This window comes from Oryzias latipes, chromosome 17 (assembly GCF_053564925.1).
Source record: "Oryzias latipes strain Hd-rR chromosome 17, Olatipes_Hd-rR_3.1".
NCBI classification, from domain to species: domain Eukaryota; kingdom Metazoa; phylum Chordata; class Actinopteri; order Beloniformes; family Adrianichthyidae; genus Oryzias; species Oryzias latipes.
In genome coordinates this window covers 22,479,262-22,491,652 of record NC_136253.1, presented here as the reverse complement: position 1 = coordinate 22,491,652, position 12,391 = coordinate 22,479,262, and the positions used below count along the sequence as shown (strand labels likewise).

The window sequence follows — 12,391 nt, the reverse complement described above, 5'->3', positions numbered from 1 at the left end:
ATGAAACGTTGAAGATGCCTATTGTCCTTGAACGTATTCCTGAGCATTCAATGCACGCAGCTGTGGGGACAGAAATAGTCAGGTGTGCAGCCCTGACCGAGCTGGAAATCCACTGTAGCCTACTTCCTTACAAGTGTTTTCTCACCCTTGGCTGGGGTGTTAGTGTTCGGGCTACCAGAGATTTGGCCATGATTGTCCTCTGGCATCTCTTGTTCCGGGTCCTCCGGGCTGCCGGGCCTGGTGTGCCCATGTAGGGTGCATTGGACCTGGGGGTTGGGGGTCTCTGGGGGGGTAATTGCCCCCAGTACCATTGCTCATTCCCCTCCGGGAATCGAACCCTGGTTTCCTGCATGGTAGCTTCCCACCTTACCAACCGAGCTACCCAGCCGCTGCCGCTGTTCGTATGGTAAGTGTATTGTGAAGTATTTGTATTGTTCCCACCAGGCATGTGACACACGTTAGGGAAATGGCGTTCACAACGGACAGTCGCTGCCCAATACTGCGCATGTCTGCCACCTACAGTTGGAAGAGGCTTGGTGAGAAATGTTGATGCAGTAAAAATCTCTTCCGATATCCCTCCCACGCCCTAAGTCGGATTTAGCCTGTGCTGTCTTGAGGGGTCCAAGTGACCCCACCCTTACGGAAGACCTCAAGACAGAGCAGGGGATCGCCAAATCCGCTTTAGGGCGTGGGAGGGATATATGATTGACTTGGTGTCATAATTCCGTCCGGGCAGAAACTGTGATGATCAATTTTGAACTCTTGGCACTTCTGTGAATTAAAGTGAACACCACCCATACATCACCTCCGAATCCGAGTCCCTGACTGGTCAAAGTTTGACCTGGCTTAACTTTAGACGTAGGTTTAATGGGATCGCATTTTGTATGTAGAGCCCAGCAAAAGTCGTACAAACTTGTGAACGTGACTGTTTCAAACGCCGAACCCCGAAATGTGCGTTTACGTGAGTTCACTCAGACTTTTCATGAAAGTGGTTGCTTGAACACGTTTCTGAGGACGATGTGAACATAGCTTTAGTTTAATGAATTACACGCACTTATAACCAACAAGTTATACCTTTACACCTTAGTAGTATTCTAGCGGTTTATTAGGTTTGAATAAACCCGTAAGGCCAGTAGTGACCCCCTCCGATGAAAATTGGGTTTTTAACGTGATGTTGTTGTGTTTTTCACATGATGGAGGACATAAAGAAAGAAAATGAAGCTTAAAACTGCATTCCTGAGTATTTCTTTATTCAAATTATTGTGAATCAGGAGCAAACGGTTTGAAAAAGATAGTACGTGTGACAAAGAAGCTACAATGGGCGGGTCACAAGCTCCCTGCTCTAATCCATTCTGATGTATCCACTTGCAGACAAATAAATCCATGTACGTCTTTGTTTTCCTCGTCTGAGCTGACATCTGGCTCAGAATTGTACTTCTGGATAGCTCCAATACTGCTCACCATTTTTGGTGCACAGGTAATAAGTTGGGGTTGTGAGGGGCTGTAAGCTAGCGGGAGCATGTAAACAAATGGATGATAGGAACAAGGGGTGGGCTTGCTCCACCCCTAGGGTTACGCCTAAAACTTTCTACTAATGAACTTTTGCTGCTCTGCAGAAACTCTGTCCTAGAAAACAACTCATTATTTATTTATTTTTTGTGCCTAAAAACGGCATAATCATACTCAAAAGACCAATAAATCAATCAGAGTGGGTGGGGCTTTCACACTCGCAACATTTTCATAAGTAAATTTTCAAACCTTAATTAAAGTTAATTATACCATGGTCCGGCTGAACTCGATTCTGATTGGCTGCTGGGTGTGCATTAAAACCTGATGACCGCACCGTGAAAAAAGAAGTTCCGGTCGCCTAGCTTAAATGTTTTGTATCACTGCGCCGCATCATGTAACATATAGTCGGCTTTTTATGAGAAAAGCGATCCAAATCGGAAAAAAACAAGAATTAAGGACTAAAAACTGGTTCATGTGTATTGCTTTTAGAAGTGACCATGGTATAAGCGGGTTAATGGCCTTCGAAGTGTGCATTATTACTTTTTAACGCACTTCGCGTCGGACGGTTCAGGCTTCCACGGCGTGCGTTAAAAAGTAATAATGCACACTTCGTCGGCCATTAACCCTTACGTAGAAAAGGATTCCATCCGTCGTCATTCTCGACTGCAATTAAACAAGACGTTTACCGATGACGGAGGGATCCGCTGTTTCCACGCCAGACTTCACAGATCCAGACGGGCTCGCCCCTCCAACGTCCTCCTCAGTGATGGCGTGAGCAGGAGGACTTCTCTGCTCACCGCTATGCTCCTCCTCCTGCCCTGCTGATGCTGTTTGGGGTAAGTCCTTGGTATTTTCTGGAGAGGAGTTTTCTCTCTGGAGGTCTGTGCTGGGCTGTTGGAAAAAACACGTTTGTGATGTATTTTATGCTGCAACATAAATGAAAAAAAAAAAAAAAAACTTGACAAATGTAGTGTTGTTTTTGCGTGTCATTGTGACAACACACCTTGGGAATGAGAGGACGCTGTCCCTCCGGTCCTCTCCCTCTCTGCTTCTCTTCATATGTTGTTTCCTTTTGGTCTTGTCCCTCCAGCTTTCCTGCCTCCTCTGGTAACAAATAAACAACAAACCCTTTTTTTTGCTTCAGTGATCGATCAAACCTTTTTTTTTCCCTCAAGCAAAACCCCAGAAGTGATTTATTTCCCTTGAAATATAAGGTTCTGTAAAAGTTAAAAAAAAACAAAAAACAAGAGGTGAAGTAAATAATCTGAGCTTTTTTTAATCATCTAATTTACCTGGTAGAAAATCTACACAATAAAGACAAACAGCAACATTTATTGGCAGGTTAAAAGTCATAAAAACAGTTGATCTTTTCTTATATGGATTTCAAATCTCACACTTTTTCATTTTTGCATTTTACCTCCCTTTAGCTGCAATACCTAAGCGCTCCTGCAGGTGTCTCTGTCTCATAACAGCCAAACTGGGTTTGTTGCTCTGTGGAGGCGGCTCAGGCCGTGGTCCACAGGGAGCTCTGCCGCCAGCGTGCACGTCCTCGTCCATCTCTATCCGGCAGTCCGTCAGGGGAACGATCCTCTCCTGTCTGCCCGTCTCCGTCTGCTGCCTGGACGACACCACGTGTCCGTTGCTCCGAGTCATGATGGGGGTATCTGAGAGCGGGGTGGATCCATCAGCTTCCAGGTCCGATCTGTTGTCCCCGGTGCTGCTGCCGTCCGAGTCCTCGATCTCTGCTCCGATGCAGCTGTACACCATGCTGACCAGATCTGCAGACTGAAGGAGAAACCTGTCAATTTTGTCACATTGCAGAGGAGGTTTAATAGAGAGAATATTCTAGAAATTCAAAAGCTTCCGTTTCCGTTCACCTGAAACCAAGTCAGAATGCCGTCTGCATAAATATTAGTTCTACATTTTGGGGTATTTCAAACCTTTCAGAGACAAAAGCCTTCAGAAATAGTTTTTTTCCCCCCCTTAAACATCCTTCTTTGCTAGCCTTTAAGTAAATTACTTCATCATTTTGGGTCCAACCATTAAGTGTATAAAAAACCTGGACTGAGAAAGCCCCTCCCTCTTTGCTTTTCAAATAGGAAGAACCTGCTGGTCCCAAAAAGCCAAAATCCCATAGACTTCTATGGAGAAATTTACAATTATTATTCAGTCATTCTGTTTGTCAGAATAACCATGTTTTCTCTTTAACATGTTTTTATTAATCCTATTTTTTTTCCATATTTTTTCTGTAGTTGAAGTTTTTCAACTTATTAACGAACCTATAAAAATATGTGGTTTCACGTCAAACGTTTAAAATGATTGACAGATTCCTCCAAGCCTCCTTTCCAGCGGTGGGGGTGTGGCCTTCCAACAAGTTCACTCCTGATTGGAGAAGGAGGTTGCTACAGAAATGTAGACAGACTGACAACATCTGGTTCCAACATGGAAAAATAGCGACTGAATTGACTTGACTTGGAACCGGAAGCAAGTCGTTATTTATGGATGACGTCACACTCACTCGGTCCAGTTGTCTTATACAGTCAACGGTCGAATTATTTTAGTTTGTTATTTGAATATTTGAGGTTTTTCCAGCCCATTTGGATCAGAGTTTGTTCTAGTATAACTCCATCCATTCACATTCTGAGCCTTCCACTCACATGATGGCTCTTTCCTTAAATAAGATGATATAATTGTGTCAGGAACAGTGAAACGTAGCTGCACATATGACCAAAGAGAGCCGTAAATGAGATCGTTTTTGTAGACTTAAAACTACCATCATTTGCACTTTTTCTGATCTGCGCTTTGGTCAGAAAGAAGTTACAAGTTGCAAGTTACTGAATAAAACTATTCATGGCAGCCACGCCTCTGTCAGTCTGCCCCAGGGCAGCTGTGGCTACAACCATAGCTTACCATCACCAAGTATGAATGAGGAGTGAATGAATAATGGACATAATGTAAGCGCTTTGGGTGTCTTGAAAAGCGCAGATAAATCCAATCCATTATTATTATTATTATTATTTTATCTTGAAATACATTTAATGTTGCTCCTGAAGACAAAAATAAAACCAATTCTTTTCACTCTATCCTCTTTTCATGGCCAATTTTAAAAAGAGTTGTTTTGCAACCATACTGAAGCTTCCAAAGGCAAAGTGTCAGATTAGTGTTTAAGTTCAGCTTTGAGTAGTAAGTAAGTTTATAATGAAATAAAGAGCTTTTTTTATGAAGCAACTTTTTCATTACATTCCTCTTCTCAAATTCCAAAGAAAGGGGAATATGCCAAAAGGTGAATGACAACATTCCAAATTATATAAGACTTGGTGTTGTATAATTTGGGCAAAGAAAATGCAATTCATAATTTCACCTTTACGATGAATAAAGCACCTTTACGATGTTGCATAGTTAAAAATGAAAGTCAATACCAGAAAAGCTTTTCCTTTTCCAAAATGAAGCTGCGCTTGTTGATTAAAAAATAAAAATCAATCCACCAAACCTTTTTCTTCTTTAACTCCGTCATTCTGTCACTTAATTAAAATGATAATGAAATTAGTTTTTGACATTTAATGTTCAAAAAGCTCTCGAGTAAATGTGTAGCAAAATTCAACTAGAAATATCTAATTTTTCGATTAAGATTGATTAAAGGAAATGTAGCTGCATCAATCGACTCAAAAGTAAAATAAAAACCAGTTCTCCAAAATGCTTTTTCATTTTCTACTTTAACACTACTCATTCTGTCACTTAATTAAAATGAAACTGTTTTTAACATTTCATGTTCAAAAAGCTCTCGAGTAAATGTGTAGCAAAATTCAATAAGAAATATCTAATTTGTCAATTAAAATTGATTAACAGAAATGCACTATGTAGCTGCATCAATCGACTCAAAAATAAAATAAAAATAAATTCTCCAAAATGCTTTTTCATTTTCTACTTTAACACTACTCATTCTGTGACATAATTAAAGCGAAACCCTCACTGGATTTTTTTTGTTTTTTTGCAATACGTCTCAAGTGTTTTTAGAAATGAACTACATAGACTTGCTGTCAGAAAAAAAGTGCAATGCACAGTCCTTAAATGTCAAACCAGCTTAAGAGCTCTATAATACACAGAGGGTGTCAGCGGCTGATTGCTTTCAGAAAGGCTGAAATTTACAATTACAGAAGTGAAAGTGTGTTGTTATTGGGACTTTTTACCTGTCTTTGGATGAGACAAGGGGGGCTGGCAGCCCTCATTCCTTGAACAGGTATGCCTGAAGATGGCCGCGGCGACGGCATGTTCCCATTTGCTCCTGGGACGGCGCTCTCAGGCCTCGCGTTGTCTTTAGGGTGCTGGATCAGTGAATAGACATTCTCTGATGCTCCACTGAGGGCAGAGAAAAAAAAAAGAAAAAGCTGCAAAATTGGGTTTTTAGCGCAAAATCCTCAAACTATCCTTTGAATAAACAGGTTACAAAAATACAGAGTTGTTGCTCTTTTAAAAAGAAAACACACAAGTCAAAAAACATGATTTGCCGCTGTGCCTTTTGCTCAAAATGCTTCCAGAGCATCAGTCTGCAGGTAAAATATGATCAAAAATGGTCAATCTGCTTTGGGGAAAAAAAAAGCTGGATTTAGCTGTGCCAGCCTTCGGATGACTCACAGGTTGTGTTTTTCTTGTGGCTGATGTAAAACTTGCCCTCCGTGTAATGTGTAATTCCAGCACCACTGTGAGGTTGTAAAAAATCAGCAGAGGCTTGCGTGATGCCGGGGTTCTGGACATGAACTGGAGCTTTCAGAGGATCTTTTCTCACCTCTTTTCAGCTTTGTAGTTCCGTGGTCCGGTTTGCCAAGTGTGCCCACTAATTGTTTTTTTCCCCTTTTGTGAGTAAAAACACATTTGCCAACTGCGATTTTCTCCATTTGGCCAAAGACTGCAGCAAGGAAAAACCCTGAGCAGCTTTGGCGCAATTCTAAAACGGTAGTTTTGTAAATTCAGAGCGGTTTGAGGAAATGCATCTTCTCCTTTATGCATTAGTCTGAAGTGGCTTTATTGTCCTGGTCTGTGCACTCACTCAGAGTCTTGGTAAGAAATGGTGGAGTTGCGGTTCTTGCGGAAGCCGGAGAAGATGGACAGCATGCTGCGTCTTTTCTTCCTTCTCAGCGACTGGGCTTGATGGAGGGATGATAGCTGACTAAAAGGGAAGAGGAGGGAAAAAAAACAGATTGAAGGAAAAGTAGCATCAGCCCTCATCTATCTATAATTTCCTTCAGTCATATAAGCTTCGGCTAGTTTGGATGGCAGAGGATCCTAGTGTGCAAGGACTTATGCCCTCTATTATAAATTGCTCAGAGGTCCAAATGACTTCATATTTTGGAAAAGAAAAAAAAGATATTTTTCTTTAACTGCCTCTGTGAATCCTTTTTTTTTGAGCCTGAACCTTTTCACGGGTGATTTTTTTTCCTGTGACGTCATTTCCGGGTGAGCTATTCCCAGTGCTAGTTGTGTGACTGCTGTCCTCTTGTTTGGCATTAGCCTTACTACTATTGCTTACTCTAAGGGTTATCTGGGTTAATATTCACATCTAGTACCTTTTATTAGCGAATTCACCACTGTTAAACCGCTTGCTGTTCACTTTTCTCACTTTGCTAAATAAACCACTTCTCTTTACTTAAACACCGCTAGCCTTAGCTTAGAACCTAGTATGGCCACCACCACTCTTTCCGCCTCTCCTCCTCTCTCCTGCCCCATGTGCCATATGTTTAGTGATGATCCTGCCTCCTTTAGTGAAGATAGGGGTAGGTGTGTTAAGTGTAGTCTTGTGTTAGACTTGGAGGCCAGGCTGGAGCAGTTAGAAGCGCGGCTCCGCACAGTGGAAGCTAAGCCGGCTAGCCAGGTCGTTACTCGTAGCGCGGGCCGCGCTACCAGGGCTAACTTAGTTAGCACCCCAGCGCCCTCCCAACAGCCGGGAGACAGTCAGGGGTTTGTACCGGTTGGGAGGAAACATAGTGCTAAACGCAAAAACTTAGAGCACCCGAGACTCCACGTTAGTAATAGGTTCTCCCCCCTCAGCGACACACCCGCTGAACACTCAACTCTGGTTATAGGCTCTTCTGAAGTTAGAAACGTGGAGCTCCCAGCGGCTACAGTCAGGTGTTATCCGGGGGCCAGAGTTGGTGACATCGAGGGGAACCTTAGGATGTTAGCTCAGAGTAAGTCCAGGTTCCGTCGAGTCGTGATTCACGCAGGCGGTAATGATGCCCGACGGAGACAGTCAGAGGTGGTTAAGTTAAACGTAACTTCGGTGTGTAAACTGGCTAAGACGATGTCCGACACTGTAATTTTCTCTGGTCCCCTGCCGAACTTAGTCAATGATGAAATGTACAGCCGCTTTTCATCATTTAACCGCTGGCTTTCTAGATGGTGCCCAGAAAACGGCGTTGGTTTTGTGGATAACTGGAGCGCGTTTTGGGGGAAGCCCGGTCTCATGCGGAGAGACGGCGTCCATCCCACCCGGGACGGTGCCGCTCTTCTTTCTAGAAACATTTCTGCTAGCCTTAGTCTGTTAACCTGACAATCCAGAGACGAGACCCGGGCGCAGAGCAGCAGTGTAAAACGCTCCTCTGAGCCTCCCTTAGGGTTAGTGCCGGTGCAAAACCCATGCAGGGAAAGTCAAGCAGGTCCAAGCGTTAGCTTATGTGCTGAAAGACAAATGAAAGGAGCGCGTCATAGAAACCTTAAAGTGACAGACAGCAGTTCTCACAAGCAGAATTATGATGTCATTAAATGCGGTTTATTAAACATTTGATCCATTTCCTCCAAGTCCCTCTTAGTCAACGAGTTAATTACTGATAACAATCTTAGTCTTTTAGCCTTAACAGAAACTTGGCTCCATCAGGATGACTATGTTAGATTGAATGAAGCAACCCCCCCCACTTATACTAACTATCAGAAATCCAGGATTTCAGGGAAAGGAGGTGGTTTGGCAGTAATATCACAGTCTAGCTTACTTCTCAGCCCTAAAGTTAAAAATGCTTATAATTCATTTGAAAGCATCATATTGTCTATAAATCACCCAAACAGGAAAACTCCAAAACCTGTTTTACTCATAATTATTTATCGCCCCCCCGGCCCATATTCAGAATTTTTAACTGAGTTTTCCGACTTCCTATCGACTATTGTCTTAGATTCTGATCAAATTATAATATTAGGGGATTTTAATATTCATGTTGATGACCCCAGTGACTGCCTAGGAAAGGCTTTTGCAGCTTTATTAGATGATGTTGGTTTCACCCAAAGTGTGAATGAACCCACTCACTGTCATAAGCACACCCTGGACCTTGTTCTAACCCATGGGATAGAGATCAACCAGCTGAGTGTCCTTCCTCTTAACCCCATCATTTCTGATCACTTTCTGATTACCTTCCAGCTTACACTGGAACATCCTTCTGCACCAGTGAATAAGAAACAGCTTAGAAGAACCTTAACTGACCGTTCTGTGTCTGAGTTTAAACACACAGTTCAGCCAGTACTTAGTGATATTCTGAGAAAATACTCTGAGACCAGCTCCCATATTATCAGTCCTAGTATAAATGACCACTTTGTTAATGATGCCTTACAAGCCCTCAGGAGTACACTCGATGTTGTTGCCCCCTTGAAACCTAAGTTCGTCAGACAAAACCGAGTAGCACCGTGGTTTAACGCTGAAACTCGTTCTCTTAAACGAGAAACCCGTAAGTTGGAAAGAGAATGGCGCCGCTCCGGTTCAGAGCAGTCTCTGGATATCTGGAAACATAGCCTATTAAATTATAAAAAAGCTCTGCGTAGAGCTAGAAGCCAGTACTATTCAACCTTAATATCAGAGAATGGAAACAATCCAAGATTTCTTTTTAGCACTATAGCTAAATTAACTCGCAGTCAGAGCTCAGTAGAACCACATGTTCCTGTTTCTCTCAGCTCTGATGATTTTCTTACATTTTTCGATAGTAAAATCTCAAATATTAGACATAAGTTAAATCAAGTTATTCCTACTATCAGCCCAGAGCAGGCCGAAGCGGTAGAAATGGAGGCATCCATAGAAACCTCTGTAACATTAGACTGCTTCACTGCTGTGGATCAAGCGGAAATAACATCAATTATTACGTCCTCCAAATCCTCAACGTGTCTGTTAGACCCAATTCCCACTAGACTTTTTAAAGAAACTTTTCCCCTAATTAATGATCCCATATTAACAATAATAAATGCCTCTCTGGAAACGGGTTACGTGCCACAGTCTTTTAAATATGCAGTTGTTAAACCTCTTCTGAAAAAGCCCAGTTTGGATCCTAGCATCTTGGCCAACTATAGACCGATATCAAACCTGCCCTTTATTTCTAAAATCCTAGAAAGAGTTGTAGTTAAGCAGCTTTACTGCCACCTACAGGACAACAGCCACTTTGAAGACTTTCAGTCGGGGTTTAGACCTCACCACAGTACGGAAACTGCACTAGTTAGAGTCTCTAATGACTTGTTATTGGCCTCAGAAAAGGGACTACTTTCTATTCTGGTCCTGTTGGACCTCAGTGCTGCCTTTGACACTATCGACCACGGTATTTTACTCCATAGATTAGAGCAGGACATAGGGATCAGAGGATCTGCTCTCCAGTGGTTTAAATCCTATCTGTCTGATAGGTATCAGTTCGTTAATGTAAATGGCCATTCCTCTCAGTGCACTCGAGTCAACTATGGAGTCCCACAGGGCTCAGTCTTGGGACCGATCCTGTTTACGCTTTATATGTTACCCCTAGGAAACATAATCAGGAAACACAGCATTAATTTTCATTGTTATGCCGACGATACGCAGTTGTATTTATCCATGAAGCCTGACCAGAATGACCAGATAGAGAAACTGAACGCCTGCATCAGTGACATCAAGACCTGGATGACAATTAATTACCTCCTCTTGAACCCAGAAAAAACTGAGGTCATTATACTTGGTCCTAAAAACCTCAGAGATGCTCTGTCTGCTCAGATAGTCTCCCTGGATGGTATAAGTATAGCCCCCAATTCCACAGTTAGAAACCTTGGGGTTTTACTTGACCAGGATTTATCATTTAAGGCTCACATATCTCAGGCATGTAGAACTGCCTTTTTTCACCTGCGGAATATTGCTAAGATCAGAAATATACTTTCTAAGAGTGATGCTGAAAAACTCATCCATGCATTTGTTACGTCGAGGCTGGATTACTGTAACTCCTTGTTAGCAGCGTGTCCTAAGAGTTCCTTAAGAAGTCTCCAGCTTGTTCAGAACGCAGCTGCTAGATTGTTAGCTGGAACCAGCAGAAGAGATCACATCACTCCTGTGTTAGTTTCGCTCCATTGGCTCCCAGTTGATTCTAGAATTAAGTTCAAGATCCTCCTGTTAACCTATAAGGCCTTACATGGAATGGCCCCGTCCTATATTAAGGACCTCATAGTCCCTTACCAACCAATCAGAACACTTCGCTCGCAAAATGCAGGACTGCTTGTGGTTCCTAGAATTAGTAAAAGTACGGTTGGAGGTAGAGCGTTTAGCCACCAAGCCCCTGTCTTATGGAATAAACTCCCAGCTCATGTAAGAGAGGCCGACACAGTTTCTACATTCAAAGCTAGACTGAAAACGTTCCTCTTTGGACAGGCTTATTGTCAGACTAGTTAGTATTCAGAGATTATTTAACTTAATGTTAGTTTGTTTAAATTAAACTTAATAAAAACTATTTCTTTTAAAAGGCTGCTAGAAGTTGAAGCTGGGGTAACTATGGTGCACTGGGGTTCTGTCCTCTTTCCTTTTTTACTTCTACCCTTCCTCTCCTCTATTCTTGATCATAATTTATTATTTAGTTCTCCATGCCTCTGTTTGGTGCAGTGCGATTCATGTATTGTCCCTCTTTTCCTCTCCCCTCCTGGGGAGTGGGAGTGCTTCCAGACTCCAGTTGGCTCATCCGTGCTCCAGTTCCTGACCGTTTACCTCGCCTTTGCTCCTGCTCCTACACCTGGCTGTGGATCCTGCCTCTGGCTCATCTCTGGCTCGTCTCTGCTCTGTGCCTGACCGAGTACCTCGTCTCTGCTCCTGCTCCTACACCTGGCTGTGGTTCCTGTCTCCGGCTCGACTCGCGCCTTTGACTGTCCCCACAACCACGGCTGGATGAAGCTCGTATGCTGGACTTTTATATATGTAGTTGTAGATTTAGATAAGTTAATTCTTCTCTAAGAGTTCTGGTAAATCGCCTGTCCGTCCTGGGGGAGGATCCCTCCTTCATGTGGGCACCCCTGAGGTTTCTTCGTTTTTTCCGGAATCCGGTTTTTTTGGGAGTTTTTCCTTACCGCGAAGGGGGGTCTAAGGGCAGGGATGCCAGTATAGCTTAGTCAGTTTGTTAGTTCATTTTAGTATTTTTCTATTGAACTCTTTGTATTCGTGATCCTTTTGATTTCATGTTTTACTTCGAAGCCCATCGAGACGACTGTTGTTGTGATTTTGGGCTATACAAATAAAATTGAATTGAATTGAATTGAATTTTCATGTACGCCTGTCAAGAAGCTTACAATCCCTAGGAGCTTATCTTGAATCTCCATGTGGTTAAATACAGAACCTTTGGGCTTTCAGGACCCGATTCTGCTTCCAGTGATAATGGTCTTCAGAACCAATTAACACGTTAAGGCTCACACATACGTGTCATGGAGTCTAAATAAAGACACCTGAATAAAATGGCCTAAAGGAAGAGATTATTCATGTCAAGATACGTTTACACCGCCTTCACACGTCACGCGTTTAAGCAACCACTATTGGCAAAAAGGTGTATATAAACCTGCGTGGATGCGCATCTTGGGTTTCCGCGTTCAAAACTCTCATTCATGAATGTGCTTTAAGTGCTCTTAATAATGTGCTTTTAGCCCG

At 42.7% G+C, this 12,391-nt stretch overlaps 1 protein-coding gene across 2 annotated transcripts in view; it reads right to left on the bottom strand.

Annotated features, from left to right (window-relative positions):
* The window catches only part of carmil3 (capping protein regulator and myosin 1 linker 3), a 126,168-nt gene that overhangs the window by 3,419 nt on the left and 110,358 nt on the right, over positions 1 to 12,391 (bottom strand). For both annotated transcript variants that reach the window (XM_023965176.2, XM_078935509.1), the window contains exons 33-37: positions 6,554 to 6,673; positions 5,697 to 5,865; positions 2,946 to 3,294; positions 2,513 to 2,613; positions 2,196 to 2,400 (exon numbers count right to left, since the gene is read on the bottom strand). In XM_023965176.2, the coding sequence (XP_023820944.1) occupies positions 2,196 to 2,400; positions 2,513 to 2,613; positions 2,946 to 3,294; positions 5,697 to 5,865; positions 6,554 to 6,673 (944 nt within the window). The remainder of the gene's footprint in view (positions 1 to 2,195; positions 2,401 to 2,512; positions 2,614 to 2,945; positions 3,295 to 5,696; positions 5,866 to 6,553; positions 6,674 to 12,391) is intronic.